Consider the following 18,211-nt stretch of genomic DNA (forward strand, 5'->3'; position numbering starts at 1 on the left):
TTTGACCAATAGACACAGTAGGAGTGCCACCACCCCCTGCTGCGTGTGTAGCTTACATCACAGACCCACTGCAGCCCGATAATACAGAACCCACCCCAATCTCACAGCATTTCTATTGGCCAATGAAACCCAAAATGATAAAAAGAGACCCAAGAAAGAGTGTGAGTGATGCACAAATAATATAGAGAATTATATCATGTTACTGGACCTCACGGGAAACAATGATATTCCGCAGAGTTCCAAGGACAGAGACTTCCCGGAGGAACCGGTTACTATGGCGGAACTTATATCCTCCATAGAAAATATACTGAACAGAAACCCCCAGGCCCAGATGGGCTCCCTGCCCTATTCTATTAGATGTTGCTCACAGAACAATCTGATTGGATGCTGAAGGCCTTTAATAACTTGGGCACTGACCCCGGCACCTTGGCCACTGACCCCGGCACCTTGGCCACTGACCCCTGGCACCTTGGCCACTGACCCCTGGCACCTTGGCCACTGACCCCGGCACCTTGGGCACTGACCCCGGCACCTTGGGCACTGACCCCGGCACCTTGGGCACTGACCCCGGCACCTTGGGCACTGACCCCGGCACCTTGGGCACTGACCCCGGCACCTTGGGCACTGACCCCGGCACCTTGGGCACTGACCCCGGCACCTTGGGCACTGACCCCGGCACCTCTGCTAGAGGCACGTATCTCTGTGAGTTGAGTTACAGACCCATCTCCTTATTAAAGGGGAAGTTGACCTTTATTTTAGCTTTCGGTATGTTACAGAATATAACAACTTAGCAACTGCTCTTCATTATTTATTTTTTATGGTTTTCTAATTATTTTATTTACTTTTCTCTCCTACATCTTTACAACTCGCAAATGGGGGTCACTGACCCCGGAAGCCAAACCCTATTGCTCTGTGAGGCTCCAGTTTTATTGTTATTGTTACTTTTTATTCCTTATCTTTCTATTCAGCCCCTCTCCTATTCATATTCCTGTCTCTTATCCTAACCCCTCTCTCGTTGCTAAGGTAACTTGGACCCGAGCAACCAAACCCTATTGCTCTGTGAGGCTCCAGCTTTATTGTTACTTTTTATTCCTCATCTTTCTATTCAGCCCCTCCCCTATTCATCTATTCAACCCACTGCCTGGTTGCTACGGTAAACAAGACCCTAGCAACCAAATAACTGCTATACACAGGGGGGTTACACATAAAGCTCAGAGTCCCCACTCCTGTACAATATACACAGGGGGGTTACACATAAAGCTCAGAGTCCCCACTCCTGTACAATATACACAGGGGGGTTACACATAAAGCTCAGAGTCCCCACTCCTGTACAATATACACAGGGGGGTTACATATAAAGCTCAGAGTCCCCACTCCTGTACAATATACACAGGGGGGTTACACAGAGTCCCCACTCCTGTACAATATACACAGGGGGGTTACACATAAAGCTCAGAGTCCCCACTCCTGTACAATATACACAGGGGGGTTACACATAAAGCTCAGAGTCCCCACTCCTGTACAATATACACAGGGGGGTTACATATAAAGCTCAGAGTCCCCACTCCTGTACAATATACACAGGGGGGTTACACAGAGTCCCCACTCCTGTACAATATACACAGGGGGGTTACACATAAAGCTCAGAGTCCCCACTCCTGTACAATATACACAGGGGGGTTACACATAAAGCTCAGAGTCCCCACTCCTGTACAATATACACAGGGGGGTTACACAGAGTCCCCACTCCTGTACAATATACACAGGGGGGTTACACATAAAGCTCAGAGTCCCCACTCCTGTACAATATACACAGGGGGGTTACACATAAAGCTCAGAGTCCCCACTCCTGTACAATATACACAGGGGGGTTACACAGAGTCCCCACTCCTGTACAATATACACAGCGGGTTACACATAAAGCTCAGAGTCCCCACTCCTGTACAATATACACAGGGGGGTTACACATAAAGCTCAGAGTCCCCACTCCTGTACAATATACACAGCGGGTTACACATAAAGCTCAGAGTCCCCACTCCTGTACAATATACACAGGGGGGTTACACATAAAGCTCAGAGTCCCCACTCCTGTACAATATACACAGGGGGGTTACACAGAGTCCCCACTCCTGTACAATATACACAGGGGGGTTACACAGAGTCCCCACTCCTGTACAATATACACAGCGGGTTACACATAAAGCTCAGAGTCCCCACTCCTGTACAATATACACAGGGGGGTTACACAGAGTCCCCACTCCTGTACAATATACACAGGGGGGTTACACATAAAGCTCAGAGTCCCCACTCCTGTACAATATACACAGGGGGGTTACACATAAAGCTCAGAGTCCCCACTCCTGTACAATATACACAGGGGGGTTACACAGAGTCCCCACTCCTGTACAATATATACAGGGGGGTTACACAGAGTCCCCACTCCTGTACAATATGCCGGCAGGGGGTGTTACACATAAAGCCCTGTAGGTGGCGCTGGCCAATTATAGCTCTCCCTCCCGGCAATGTGACACAGGAGGAGGTGCCGGGGGCAGCGGCTGGCAGGGCATGCTGGGAATTAGTATGGGCCAAACTGGTTCTACTGGAATCCCCGGCGGCCCCACCGCTAATGAAGGGTAATTATATGCAAATTAATATTCTCTAATCGTTTCCTTCTGCCCACGTGCCGGTTACACTTCCTACAGCCCTGCCCCCCCCCCCCAGCACCCAAAGGGTTACACTTCCTACAGCTGCCCCCCCCCCGGCACCCAAAGGGTTACACTTCCTACAGCCCTGCCCCCCCCCCCCCCCCCCCCGGCACCCAAAGGGTTACACTTCCTACAGCCCTGCCCCCCCCCGGCACCCAAAGGGTTACACTTCCTACAGCCCTGCCCCCCCCGGCACCCAAAGGGTTACACTTCCTACAGCCCTGCCCCCCCCCCCGGCACCCAAAGGGTTACACTTCCTACAGCCCTGCCCCCCCCCCGGCACCCAAAGGGTTACACTTCCTACAGCCCTGCCCCCCCCCGGCACCCAAAGGGTTACACTTCCTACAGCCCTGCCCCCCCCCCCCGGCACCCAAAGGGTTACACTTCCTACAGCCCTGCCCCCCCCCCCGGCACCCAAAGGGTTACACTTCCTACAGCCCTGCCCCCCCCCGGCACCCAAAGGGTTACACTTCCTACAGCCCTGCCCCCCCCCGGCACCCAAAGGGTTACACTTCCTACAGCTGGGCCCCCCCCTGGCACCCAAAGGGTTACACTTTCTACAGCTGCCCCCCCCCCGGCACCCAAAGGGTTACACTTCCCTACACACTGCCCTACTGCCCCCCCAGCCCTACCCAATAACCCCCATACTGCCCCCGGCCCTGCCCAATAACCCCGTACTGCCCCCGGCCCTGCCCAATAACCCCGTACTGCCCCCGGCCCTGCCCAATAACCCCTATACTGCCCCCCGGCCCTGCCCAATAACCCCTATACTGCCCCCCCGGCCCTGCCCAATAACCCCTATACTGCCCCCCCGGCCCTGCCCAATAACCCCTATACTGCCCCCCCGGCCCTGCCCAATAACCCCGTACTGCCCCCCGGCCCTGCCCAATAACCCCTATACTGCCCCCCCGGCCCTGCCCAATAACCCCTATACCAATCCTCCCCCAGGTGGCGCTATGGTGCCTGTGCCTCGCCCCACTCTCCCCGCGCCACTCCCAGCCCAGTTATGCCCGGGGCAGCGCTGACAGCAGAACGAGCCGGGGCCTGTGTGGGACTCTGGGTGTGACAATGGGGGGGCAGGGAAAGGTTCTCTCGCTCTCTTTATGGGTGGGGGGTCCTGTGCCCCTGGATATAAGGGTGGCCCTATACAAGTCACTAAATTCCCAGCATGCTCTGCCTGAATTCTGCATGGGAAACAAACTGTCTAAGCAACAACTCCCTGTACCCTTACCCACTGGCACAGCCTGGCACCTCTGCGTCTATGGGAAAATCTGCTAAGGGGCATAAAGGGCCACATTACTGTCTGTGAGAGAGTGGCACTATGTTCTCTGGCAGCAGCGAAATAACATCACAGGGTCAGAGTAGAACCCTGTAGAACCCTGCAGAACCCAGTAGAACCCAGTAGAACCCAGTAGAACCCAGTAGAACCCTGTAGAACCCTGTAGAACCCTGCAGAACCCAGTAGAACCCAGTAGAACCCAGTAGAACCCAGTAGAACCCTGTAGAACCCTGCAGAACCCAGTAGAACCCAGTACACACAAGCAATCATTAATTAAACCAGTCACAAGACTGCTCAGCAAACACATTGCTAAATGCCAGCTCTCGCCCCGCGGCACCCTATCCATCACATGCCATACAGTCGGTCCCTACGCAGCAGGCGGATCTGAGGATCTGAGTTTGTGTCTAAATCTCATGATCTCACAGACTGTTAGAGAGAGGCCATCCAATAGACATTACCCAAAAGCTTTTGAAAACACTGCATCCAATGAAAACACTGCGTCCAATGAAAACACTGCGTCCAATGAAAACACTGCGTCCAATGAAAACACTGCGTCCAATGAAAACCCTGCATCCAATGAAAACCCTGCATCCAATGAAAACCCTGCATCCAATGAAAACCCTGCGTGCAATGAAAACACTGCGTCCAATGAAAACACTGCGTCCAATGAAAAAACTGCGTCCAATGAAAACACTGCGTCCAATGAAAACCCTGCATCCAATGAAAACCCTGCATCCAATGAAAACCCTGCATCCAATGAAAACCCTGCATCCAATGAAAACCCTGCGTGCAATGAAAACACTGCGTCCAATGAAAACCCTGCGTGCAATGAAAACACTGCGTCCAATGAAAACCCTGCATCCAATGAAAACCCTGCATCCAATGAAAACCCTGCATCCAATGAAAACCCTGCGTGCAATGAAAACACTGCGTCCAATGAAAACCCTGCGTGCAATGAAAACACTGCGTCCAATGAAAACCCTGCATCCAATGAAAACCCTGCATCCAATGAAAACCCTGCATCCAATGAAAACCCTGCATCCAATGAAAACCCTGCGTGCAATGAAAACACTGCGTCCAATGAAAACCCTGCGTGCAATGAAAACACTGCGTCCAATGAAAACCCTGCATCCAATGAAAACCCTGCATCCAATGAAAACCCTGCATCCAATGAAAACACTGCGTCCAATGAAAACCCTGCATCCAATGAAAACCCTGCATCCAATGAAAACCCTGCGTGCAATGAAAACACTGCGTCCAATGAAAACACTGCGTCCAATGAAAACACTGCGTCCAATGAAAACACTGCGTCCAATGAAAACACTGCGTCCAATGAAAACACTGCGTCCAATGAAAACACTGCGTCCAATGAAAACCCTGCATCCAATGAAAACCCTGCATCCAATGAAAACCCTGCGTGCAATGAAAACACTGCGTCCAATGAAAACACTGCGTCCAATGAAAACCCTGCATCCAATGAAAACCCTGCATCCAATGACAGAGCCGGCCTCTCTAATAGATATAAAAGTATAACTGTACAGTGTAACCTGCAGCCTCAACAGGAAATGATTGAAAATATCAACAATAATTTGACTATTTTGAAAACTGACCCTATTCTGAGACAAATTCCTAATAATGGATATAAATTTGTCACCAGAAAGAGTGAAACTGTCAGTAACCGACTCGCACTCGCACTCGCACTCGCACTCGCACTAACACTCGCACTAACACTCGCACTCGCACTAACACTAACACTCGCACTAACACTAACACTCGCACTAGCACTAACACTCGCACTAACACTCGCACTAACACTCGCACTAACACTCGCACTAACACTCGCACTAACACTCGCACTAACACTAACACTCACACTAACACTCACACTAACACTCACACTAACACTCACACTAACAATCACACTAACAATCACACTCACACTCGCACTAACACACTAACACTCGCACTCACACTCGCACTCACACTCGCACTCACACTCGCACTCACACTCGCACTCACACTCGCACTCACACTCGCACTCACACTCACACTCACACTCGCACTCACACTCACACTCACACTCACACTAACAATCACACTCGCACTCGGGTATAAAAGGCTGCTGGAGCCAATGTATCACTTGCACCTTTAGTAACAACTTTCTTTACTTCTTCTGTAACATCAAAGAAATACCAGATAAAACATTGTATCGATGGAAACACCAAACATGTTATCTCCTCACGTGCACTAAATGCGTGGAGCAATACGGGGGCGGAACAATACGGGGGCCGAGCAATACGGGGGCCGAGCAATACGGGGGCCGAGCAATACGGGGGCCGAACAATACGGGGGTGGAACAATACGGGGGCCGAGCAATACGGGGGTCGAACAATATGGGGGCTGAACAATACGGGGGTCGAGCAATACGGGGGCTGAACAATACGGGGGTCGAGCAATACGGGGGCTGAACAATACGGGGGTGGAACAATACGGGGGCTGAACAATACGGGGGCTGAACAATACGGGGGCTGAACAATACGGGGGCTGAACAATACGGGGGCTGAACAATACGGGGGTGGAGCAATACGGGGGTCGAGCAATACGGGGGCTGAACAATACGGGGGTGGAACAATACGGGGGCTGAACAATACGGGGGTCGAGCAATACGGGGGCTGAACAATACGGGGGCTGAACAATACGGGGGCTGAACAATACGGGGGCTGAACAATACGGGGGCTGAACAATACGGGGGTGGAACAATACGGGGGTTAGAGAACAGGTAGTAAATATCAGCAATGAGAATTGTTATTGCAAAACACTTTCACGATCAAACAGATCTGTAACGTTCCTCAGAGTCGCAGGAATCGATAAAGTAACTCCCAATCCCAGAGGAGATAATATTTCCTCCATTTTAGTAAGAAAAGAGACAAAATGGATATTCTTTTTGAAAACTACACAACCAAACGGTTTACACTTTGATTACGATGTAACTTGTTATGTCTAATTCATATTTAGTCTAAATACTATACAGATACTACTCTATACTGTTCTTTCCAATATATCCTTATGTAACTCATTGACTCTTTTAACCACCCTTACTTAGTCATGTGATCCCCATGTCTGTGATTGGCCAATTGTAGAAACTTCTCCATTGGCTATTGGCCTGCTCACTGGGGCAGGGGCTGATGGGAATGGGATAGGGACCTTAGATTGTAAGCTCACTGGGGCAGGGGCTGATGGGAATGGGATAGGGACCTTAGATTGTAAGCTCACTGGGGCAGGGACTGATGGGAATGGGATAGGGACCTTAGATTGTAAGCTCACTGGGGCAGGGGCTGATGGGAATGGGATAGGGACCTTAGATTGTAAGCTCACTGGGGCAGGGGCTGATGGGAAAGTGATAGGGACCTTAGATTGTAAGCTCACTGGGGCAGGGGCTGATGGGAATGGGATAGGGACCTTAGATTGTAAGCTCACTGGGGCAGGGGCTGATGGGAATGGGATAGGGACCTTAGACTGTAAGCTCACTGGGGCAGGGGCTGATGGGAATGTGATAGGGACCTTAGATTGTAAGCTCACTGGGGCAGGGACTGATGGGAATGGGATAGGGACCTTAGATTGTAAGCTTACTGGGGCAGGGACTGATGGGAATGGGATAGGGACCTTAGATTGTAAGCTCACTGGGGCAGGGGCTGATGGGAATGGGATAGGGACCTTAGATTGTAAGCTCACTGGGGCAGGGACTGATGGGAATGGGATAGGGACCTTAGATTGTAAGCTCACTGGGGCAGGGACTGATGGGAATGGGATAGGGACCTTAGATTGTAAGCTCACTGGGGCAGGGGCTGATGGGAATGGGATAGGGACCTTAGATTGTAAGCTCACTGGGGCAGGGGCTGATGGGAATGGAATAGAGACCTTAGATTGTAAGCTCACTTTACCCACACTTCCTCTTGTCATTATATGGTGGGGGCGGGGCAGTTATTAGACCTGACAGGGGCAGGTGTGTTGGCACAATAAACACTAATTACACTGGATGGCAGAGCTGCAGTGTGTTTATTAGTAAACTGCCCCCGACTGCCCCCCCCCCCCACCTGGGGCACAGAGTGTAAATGACCCACCCTGACACTGAGCAGTTAATAACCCGGGGGGGGGGGGGGGGCGTGCATTTCTGAGTAAGAATTTAGAAACTCGTTGCAGCCCCCGATGGAATGAAGCGTTAGCTCCCAGGAATTCTGCACCTTACAAAGCCCCTCCCACAGAACAGAGCCCCTCCCACAGAATGGGGGCTTCATGGGTGCCCAGCCCTCCTACGGGCGGAACCGAACTGCCAGGAATGGGTAACGGGCACTCAGAGCCGGGCACACAGACTGGCACTGCCAGGACCTGCCAATAATCTGTACTGAGGAATGAAATGGTGGGGGGCACTCAGAGCCGGGCACACAGACTGGCACTGCCAGGACCTGCCAATAATCTGTACTGAGGAATGAAATGGTGGGGGGCACTCAGAGCCAGGCACACAGACTGGCACTGCCAGGACCTGCCAATAATCTGTACTGAGGAATGAAATGGTGGGGGGCACTCAGAGCCAGGCACACAGACTGGCACTGCCAGGACCTGCCAATAATCTGTACTGAGGAATGAAATGGTGGGGGGCACTCAGAGCCGGGCACACAGACTGGCACTGCCAGGACCTGCCAATAATCTGTACTGAGGAATGAAATGCTGGGGGGCACTCAGAGCCAGGCACACAGACTGGCACTGCCAGGACCTGCCAATAATCTGTACTGAGGAATGAAATGGTGGGGGGCACTCAGAGCCAGGCACACAGACTGGCACTGCCAGGACCTGCCAATAATCTGTACTGAGGAATGAAATGGTGGGGGGCACTCAGAGCCAGGCACACAGACTGGCACTGCCAGGACCTGCCAATAATCTGTACTGAGGAATGAAATGGTGGGGGGCACTCAGAGCCAGGCACACAGACTGGCACTGCCAGGACCTGCCAATAATCTGTACTGAGGAATGAAATGGTGGGGGGCACTCAGAGCCAGGCACACAGACTGGCACTGCCAGGACCTGCCAATAATCTGTACTGAGGAATGAAATGGTGGGGGGCACTCAGAGCCAGGCACACAGACTGGCACTGCCAGGACCTGCCAATAATCTGTACTGAGGAATGAAATGGTGGGGGGCACTCAGAGCCAGGCACACAGACTGGCACTGCCAGGACCTGCCAATAATCTGTACTGAGGAATGAAATGGTGGGGGGCACTCAGAGCCAGGCACACAGACTGGCACTGCCAGGACCTGCCAATAATCTGTACTGAGGAATGAAATGGTGGGGGGCACTCAGAGCCAGGCACACAGACTGGCACTGCCAGGACCTGCCAATAATCTGTACTGAGGAATGAAATGGTGGGGGGCACTCAGAGCCAGGCACACAGACTGGCACTGCCAGGACCTGCCAATAATCTGTACTGAGGAATGAAATGGTGGGGGGCACTCAGAGCCGGGCACACAGACTGGCACTGCCAGGACCTGCCAATAATCTGTACTGAGGAATGAAATGGTGGGGGGCACTCAGAGCCAGGCACACAGACTGGCACTGCCAGGACCTGCCAATAATCTGTACTGAGGAATGAAATGGTGGGGGGCACTCAGAGACGGGCACACAGACTGGCACTGCCAGGACCTGCCAATAATCTGTACTGAGGAATGAAATGGTGGGGGGCACTCAGAGCCGGGCACACAGACTGGCACTGCCAGGACCTGCCAATAATCTGTACTGAGGAATGAAATGGTGGGGGGCACTTATCCAATGAGAATAAAACGCCTGGCCCTTTAATTGATCCCCAGAGGGACAGCCCCTTCTTCTGAATGACCCTTTCCCTGCCAGGCACCAATGAGCTGCTATTAACCCTACATTGCCAGTGCTGGGCAGCGGGTTGTCGGGGGCTGCTGGGAGTTGCAGGGCTACAGCACTATATAAAGGCACTAACCTATGCCCACAATGCCCCTGGCACACACATGGCAGTGACACAAGTGGCACACCCTGTACCCTGTACTTCTGGGAAAGTTAAACCACCAATAAACCACCATTAAACCACCAATAAACCACCATTAAACCACCAATAAACCACCAATAAACCACCATTAAACCACCATTAAACCACCATTAAACCACCATTAAACCACCAATAAACCACCAATAAACCACCAATAAACCACCATTAAACCACCATTAAACCACCAATAAACCACCAATAAACCACCATTAAACCACCAATAAACCACCATTAAAACACCATTAAACCACCATTAAACCACCAATAAACCACCAATAAACCACCAATAAACCACCAATAAACCACCAATAAACCACCATTAAACCACCATTAAACCACCATTAAACCACCAATAAACCACCATTAAACCACCATTAAACCACCATTAAACCACCATTAAACCACCAATAAACCACCATTAAACCACCATTAAACCACCATTAAACCACCATTAAACCACCAATAAACCACCAATAAACCACCATTAAACCATCGTTGGTCTCTGAGCTCCTGGGGCCCCGGGTGCAACCCATTCACTGACCCCGGAAGACCCTCAGAATTTAGCCGAAGTTACAAAATCACCACTTTGAGCCGCCAGTTTCACTTTAGGGCAATTGCAATGCCCCGATACACCCAGCCTGTCAGCCGCACTGGCACAGGGCACTACCGGATGGTCTCATACTGGGTGAATATGGGTTGGCATCAGGGGCTGCCAGAGACCCCAGCATTTACTGCCCCAGTCAGTGTATCTGCACAGTTACCCCTAGCTCTGTGCCACCTGCCCCAGCACCTCACAGAACCCCTCAGTGACTGCTAATATCCTTATCAGTTACAGTAGGGGGTACATTATCCCTTATAATACATGAGTGATACTCAGAGTTCCCTGTATAACTCAGCCTGCAGCCTTGTGCCTTTATATGGGCACAGAACCCCTCAGTGACTGCTAATATCCTTATCATTTACAGTAGGGGGTACATTATCCCTTATAATACATGAGTGATACTCAGAGTTCCCTGTATAACTCAGCCTGCAGCCTTGTGCCTTTATATGGGGGCACAGAACCCCTCAGTGACTGCTAATATCCTTATCATTTACAGTAGGGGGTACATGATCCTTAAAGTTGCCCAAACTCCATAACACAAAACATAGTTTGGCTGAGGTGCACATTTGCACAGTAACCCCCAACATGATATCATTCAGGAATCTGATATTCAAGTGAATCTGGGGGGGGGGGGGGGGGTAAGGAATTGTCAATTTAAACCAGTGCTGTAAGTCTCGGGGGGGAAACAATCCCATTTGCTCCCCAACCTGTTGCACAAGTTCTGCCCCCCCCATATACAAGTGCAGTCACATCATTGCTGTTTGTGGGGGTGGGAGATGGTGGGAATGGGGGGGGGGAAGCCTCTGTAATTCCGTCCAGTTAAACCTGATCTCCCAATCTGTATATACTGGGTGCCGGCCAGGCCCGGGCGGGGGGGGGGGGGCGGGGGGGGCAGGATTCCTGTGACACAAGCAGTGGGTGTTGCACAAACAATAGAGGGGAGAGGGCACCTGAGGGATGAGCTGGGGCAGAGGAATGTGGGGGGGGGGGGGCAGGAATGTGGGGGGGGGGCAGGAATGTGGGGGGGGGGGGCATATATTTACCATTGAGCTAGACATGTGGCTCTGCAGCCGCTCACAGCTGGGCAACAATTGGGTCTTATCATTGCCCCGAACTGCCTGTGCCCCTTACCCTGGGGCTGCATGTGGGGCAGTACTGCCCTGTGTGAGTGTGTGGGGTGCAAGCTGGGGGGCACTGAGTGTGTGTCCAAGGGTATGTGAGTGTCAGTGTCTCTGTGAGTGTCTCAGTGAGTGAGTCTGAGTGTGTATGTGAGTGTATGTGAGTGTGAGTGCATGTGAGTGACACAGGTACAGGGGAGAGGGGTAAGTGGGTGTGAGAGGTACAGGGGAGAGGGGTAAGTGGGTGTGAGAGGTACAGGGGAGAGGGGTAAGTGAGTGTGAGAGGTACAGGGGAGAGGGGTAAGTGAGTGTGAGAGGTACAGGGGAGAGGGGTAAGTGGGTGTGAGAGGTACAGGGGAGAGGGGTAAGTGAGTGTGAGAGGTACAAGGGAGAGGGGTAAGTGAGAGGTACAAGGGAGAGGGGTAAGTGGGTGTGAGAGGTACAGGGGAGAGGGGTAAGTGAGAGGTACAAGGGAGAGGGGTAAGTGGGTGTGAGAGGTACAGGGGAGAGGGGTAAGTGAGAGGTACAAGGGAGAGGGGTAAGTGGGTGTGAGAGGTACAAGGGAGAGGGGTAAGTGGGTGTGAGAGGTACAGGGGAGAGGGGTAAGTGGGTGTGAGAGGTACAGGGGAGAGGGGTAAGTGGGTGTGAGAGGTACAGGGGAGAGGGGTAAGTGAGAGGTACAGGGGAGAGGGGTAAGTGGGTGTGAGAGGTACAAGGGAGAGGGGTAAGTGGGTGTGAGAGGTACAGGGGAGAGGGGTAAGTGGGTGTGAGAGGTACAGGGGAGAGGGGTAAGTGAGTGTGAGAGGTACAGGGGAGAGGGGTAAGTGGGTGTGAGAGGTACAGGGGAGAGGGGTAAGTGGGTGTGAGAGGTACAGGGGAGAGGGGTAAGTGAGTGTGAGAGGTACAGGGGAGAGGGGTAAGTGGGTGTGAGAGGTACAGGGGAGAGGGGTAAGTGGGTGTGAGAGGTACAGGGGAGAGGGGTAAGTGAGTGTGAGAGGTACAGGGGAGAGGGGTAAGTGAGTGTGAGAGGTACAAGGGAGAGGGGTAAGTGAGAGGTACAAGGGAGAGGGGTAAGTGGGTGTGAGAGGTACAGGGGAGAGGGGTAAGTGAGAGGTACAAGGGAGAGGGGTAAGTGGGTGTGAGAGGTACAGGGGAGAGGGGTAAGTGAGTGTGAGAGGTACAGGGGAGAGGGTAAGTGGGTGTGAGAGGTACAGGGGAGAGGGGTAAGTGAGAGGTACAAGGGAGAGGGGTAAGTGAGTGTGAGAGGTACAGGGGAGAGGGGTAAGTGGGTGTGAGAGGTACAGGGGAGAGGGGTAAGTGGGTGTGAGAGGTACAGGGGAGAGGGGTAAGTGGGTGTGAGAGGTACAGGGGAGAGGGGTAAGTGGGTGTGAGAGGTACAGGGGAGAGGGGTAAGTGGGTGTGAGAGGTACAGGGGAGAGGGGTAAGTGGGTGTGAGAGGTACAGGGGAGAGGGGTAAGTGAGTGTGAGAGGTACAGGGGAGAGGGGTAAGTGGGTGTGAGAGGTACAGGGGAGAGGGGTAAGTGGGTGTGAGAGGTACAGGGGAGAGGGGTAAGTGAGTGTGAGAGGTACAGGGAGAGGGGTAAGTGGGTGTGAGAGGTACAGGGGAGAGGGGTAAGTGAGTGTGAGAGGTACAGGGGAGAGGGGTAAGTGAGTGTGAGAGGTACAAGGGAGAGGGGTAAGTGAGAGGTACAAGGGAGAGGGGTAAGTGGGTGTGAGAGGTACAGGGGAGAGGGGTAAGTGAGAGGTACAAGGGAGAGGGGTAAGTGGGTGTGAGAGGTACAGGGGAGAGGGGTAAGTGGGTGTGAGAGGTACAGGGGAGAGGGGTAAGTGGGTGTGAGAGGTACAGGGGAGAGGGGTAAGTGGGTGTGAGAGGTACAGGGGAGAGGGGTAAGTGAGTGTGAGAGGTACAGGGGAGAGGGGTAAGTGGGTGTGAGAGGTACAAGGGAGAGGGGTAAGTGGGTGTGAGAGGTACAAGGGAGAGGGGTGAGAGGTACAAGGGAGAGGGGTAAGTGAGAGGTACAAGGGAGAGGGGTAAGTGAGAGGTACAAGGGAGAGGGGTAAGTGGGTGTGAGAGGTACAGGGGAGAGGGGTAAGTGGGTGTGAGAGGTACAGGGAGAGGGGTAAGTGGGTGTGAGAGGTACAGGGGAGAGGGGTAAGTGGGTGTGAGAGGTACAGGGGAGAGGGGTAAGTGAGTGTGAGAGGTACAGGGGAGAGGGGTAAGTGGGTGTGAGAGGTACAGGGGAGAGGGGTAAGTGAGAGGTACAGGGGAGAGGGGTAAGTGGGTGTGAGAGGTACAGGGGAGAGGGGTAAGTGGGTGTGAGAGGTACAGGGGAGAGGGGTAAGTGAGAGGTACAGGGGAGAGGGGTAAGTGGGTGTGAGAGGTACAGGGGAGAGGGTAAGTGGGTGTGAGAGGTACAGGGGAGAGGGGTAAGTGAGTGTGAGAGGTACAGGGGAGAGGGGTAAGTGGGTGTGAGAGGTACAGGGGAGAGGGGTAAGTGAGTGTGAGAGGTACAAGGGAGAGGGGTAAGTGAGAGGTACAAGGGAGAGGGGTAAGTGGGTGTGAGAGGTACAGGGGAGAGGGGTAAGTGAGAGGTACAAGGGAGAGGGGTAAGTGGGTGTGAGAGGTACAGGGGAGAGGGTAAGTGGGTGTGAGAGGTACAGGGGAGAGGGTAAGTGAGAGGTACAGGGGAGAGGGGTAAGTGGGTGTGAGAGGTACAGGGGAGAGGGGTAAGTGAGTGTGAGAGGTACAAGGGAGAGGGGTAAGTGAGAGGTACAAGGGAGAGGGGTAAGTGGGTGTGAGAGGTACAGGGGAGAGGGGTAAGTGAGAGGTACAAGGGAGAGGGGTGAGAGGTACAAGGGAGAGGGGTAAGTGAGAGGTACAAGGGAGAGGGGTAAGTGAGAGGTACAAGGGAGAGGGGTAAGTGGGTGTGAGAGGTACAGGGGAGAGGGGTAAGTGGGTGTGAGAGGTACAGGGGAGAGGGGTAAGTGGGTGTGAGAGGTACAGGGGAGAGGGGTAAGTGGGTGTGAGAGGTACAGGGGAGAGGGGTAAGTGAGTGTGAGAGGTACAGGGGAGAGGGGTAAGTGGGTGTGAGAGGTACAGGGGAGAGGGGTAAGTGAGAGGTACAGGGGAGAGGGGTAAGTGGGTGTGAGAGGTACAGGGGAGAGGGGTAAGTGGGTGTGAGAGGTACAGGGGAGAGGGGTAAGTGAGAGGTACAGGGGAGAGGGGTAAGTGGGTGTGAGAGGTACAGGGGAGAGGGGTAAGTGGGTGTGAGAGGTACAGGGGAGAGGGGTAAGTGAGTGTGAGAGGTACAGGGGAGAGGGGTAAGTGGGTGTGAGAGGTACAGGGGAGAGGGGTAAGTGAGTGTGAGAGGTACAAGGGAGAGGGGTAAGTGAGAGGTACAAGGGAGAGGGGTAAGTGGGTGTGAGAGGTACAGGGGAGAGGGGTAAGTGAGAGGTACAAGGGAGAGGGGTAAGTGGGTGTGAGAGGTACAGGGGAGAGGGGTAAGTGGGTGTGAGAGGTACAGGGGAGAGGGGTAAGTGAGAGGTACAGGGGAGAGGGGTAAGTGGGTGTGAGAGGTACAGGGGAGAGGGGTAAGTGAGTGTGAGAGGTACAAGGGAGAGGGGTAAGTGAGAGGTACAAGGGAGAGGGGTAAGTGGGTGTGAGAGGTACAGGGGAGAGGGGTAAGTGAGAGGTACAAGGGAGAGGGGTAAGTGGGTGTGAGAGGTACAGGGGAGAGGGGTAAGTGGGTGTGAGAGGTACAGGGGAGAGGGGTAAGTGAGAGGTACAGGGGAGAGGGGTAAGTGGGTGTGAGAGGTACAGGGGAGAGGGGTAAGTGAGTGTGAGAGGTACAGGGGAGAGGGGTAAGTGGGTGTGAGAGGTACAAGGGAGAGGGGTGAGAGGTACAAGGGAGAGGGGTAAGTGAGAGGTACAAGGGAGAGGGGTAAGTGAGAGGTACAAGGGAGAGGGGTAAGTGGGTGTGAGAGGTACAGGGGAGAGGGGTAAGTGGGTGTGAGAGGTACAGGGGAGAGGGGTAAGTGGGTGTGAGAGGTACAGGGGAGAGGGGTAAGTGAGAGGTACAGGGGGAGAGGGGTAAGTGGGTGTGAGAGGTACAGGGGAGAGGGGTAAGTGAGAGGTACAGGGGAGAGGGGTAAGTGGGTGTGAGAGGTACAAGGGAGAGGGGTAAGTGGGTGTGAGAGGTACAGGGGAGAGGGGTAAGTGGGTGTGAGAGGTACAGGGGAGAGGGGTAAGTGGGTGTGAGAGGTACAGGGAGAGGGGTAAGTGAGAGGTACAGGGGGAGAGGGGTAAGTGGGTGTGAGAGGTACAGGGGAGAGGGGTAAGTGAGAGGTACAGGGGAGAGGGGTAAGTGAGAGGTACAGGGGAGAGGGGTAAGTGGGTGTGAGAGGTACAGGGGAGAGGGATAAGTGAGAGGTACAGGGGAGAGGGGTAAGTGAGAGGTACAGGGGGAGAGGGGTAAGTGGGTGTGAGAGGTACAGGGGAGAGGGGTAAGTGGGTGTGAGAGGTACAGGGGAGAGGGGTAAGTGGGTGTGAGAGGTACAGGGGAGAGGGGTAAGTGAGTGTGAGAGGTACAGGGGAGAGGGGTAAGTGAGTGTGAGAGGTACAGGGGAGAGGGGTAAGTGAGTGTGAGAGGTACAGGGGAGAGGGGTAAGTGGGTGTGAGAGGTACAGGGGAGAGGGGTAAGTGGGTGTGAGAGGTACAGGGGAGAGGGTAAGTGAGAGGTACAGGGGAGAGGGGTAAGTGGGTGTGAGAGGTACAGGGGAGAGGGGTAAGTGGGTGTGAGAGGTACAGGGGGAGAGGGGTAAGTGGGTGTGAGAGGTACAGGGGAGAGGGGTAAGTGAGAGGTACAGGGGAGAGGGGTAAGTGAGAGGTACAGGGGGAGAGGGGTAAGTGAGAGGTACAGGGGAGAGGGGTAAGTGAGAGGTACAGGGGAGAGGGGTAAGTGGGTGTGAGAGGTACAGGGGAGAGGGGTAAGTGAGAGGTACAGGGGAGAGGGGTAAGTGAGAGGTACAGGGGGAGAGGGGTAAGTGGGTGTGAGAGGTACAGGGGAGAGGGGTAAGTGGGTGTGAGAGGTACAAGGGAGAGGGGTAAGTGAGTGTAAGAGGTACAGGGGAGAGGGGTAAGTGGGTGTGAGAGGTACAAGGGAGAGGGGTAAATGGGTGTGAGAGGTACAGGGGAGAGGGGTAAGTGAGTGTGAGAGGTACAGGGAGAGGGGTAAGTGAGTGTGAGAGGTACAGGGGAGAGGGGTAAGTGAGAGGTACAGGGGAGAGGGGTAAGTGAGAGGTACAGGGGAGAGGGGTAAGTGAGAGGTACAGGGGAGAGGGGTAAGTGAGTGTGAGAGGTACAGGGGAGAGGGGTAAGTGAGAGGTACAGGGGAGAGGGGTAAGTGAGAGGTACAGGGGAGAGGGGTAAGTGAGAGGTACAGGGGAGAGGGGTAAGTGAGTGTGAGAGGTACAGGGGAGAGGGGTAAGTGAGTGTGAGAGGTACAGGGGAGAGGGGTAAGTGAGTGTGAGAGGTACAGGGGAGAGGGGTAAGTGGGTGTGAGAGGTACAGGGGAGAGGGGTAAGTGAGTGTGAGAGGTACAGGGGAGAGGGGTAAGTGAGTGTGAGAGGTACAGGGGAGAGGGGTAAGTGAGAGGTACAAGGGAGAGGGGTAAGTGGGTGTGAGAGGTACAGGGGAGAGGGGTAAGTGGGTGTGAGAGGTACAGGGGAGAGGGGTAAGTGGGTGTGAGAGGTACAGGGGAGAGGGGTAAGTGGGGCAATACACAATACACGCAGGGGCAGAAAGGCGAATAAGCGGAACATTCCCATAGACTTACCGGTAGGTGGGGGGGCGGTGAGGAAGATGAGGATGAGGGCGGCACAGCCGGGGGCACAGACACAGCGGCCGGACAGACAGGCTTCTCCCCCGACTCCCAACTGTGAGCCCTACTGCCCTGTATATACCGCTCAGCCCCGCCCCGCCCCGCCTAGCCCCGCCCAGTAGCGCCGCTACCTGCCCCACACTCACCCACATCTGCCCCGACTGGGGAAAGACCAAGAGAAGGGGGGGCTGCAGGGGCCCGGACTGGGAGGGTCCCAGTATAACCAGTGCCCCCCAATACACTCACTGTGCCCCCCAATATACTCACTGTGCCCCCCAATATACTCACTGTGCCCCAATACACTCACTGTGCCCCCCAATATACTCACCGTGCCCCCCAATATACTCACTGTGCCCCCCAATATACTGACTGTGCCCCAATACACTCACTGTGCCCCCCAATATACTCACTGTGCCCCCCAATATACTCACTGTGCCCCCCAATACACTCACTGTGCCCCCCAATACACTCACTGTGCCCCCAATATACTCACTGTGCCCCCCAATATACTCACTGTGCCCCCCAATACACTCACTGTGC

The 18,211-nt window shown here is 53.8% G+C and overlaps 1 protein-coding gene across 3 annotated transcripts in view; it reads right to left on the reverse strand.

The window, feature by feature from the left end:
• eppk1 (epiplakin 1) overlaps nt 1-17,838 on the reverse strand; it is a 36,968-nt gene extending 19,130 nt beyond the window's left edge. For all 3 annotated transcript variants that reach the window (XM_031904551.1, XM_031904552.1, XM_031904550.1), the window contains exon 1: nt 17,627-17,838. In XM_031904551.1, the coding sequence (XP_031760411.1) occupies nt 17,627-17,823 (197 nt within the window). In that variant the 5' untranslated portion in view covers nt 17,824-17,838. The remainder of the gene's footprint in view (nt 1-17,626) is intronic.
• Between the last annotated feature and the right edge of the window lie 373 nt (nt 17,839-18,211).

This window comes from Xenopus tropicalis, chromosome 6 (genome assembly GCF_000004195.4).
Source record: "Xenopus tropicalis strain Nigerian chromosome 6, UCB_Xtro_10.0, whole genome shotgun sequence".
Classification (NCBI taxonomy): Eukaryota; Metazoa; Chordata; class Amphibia; order Anura; family Pipidae; genus Xenopus; species Xenopus tropicalis.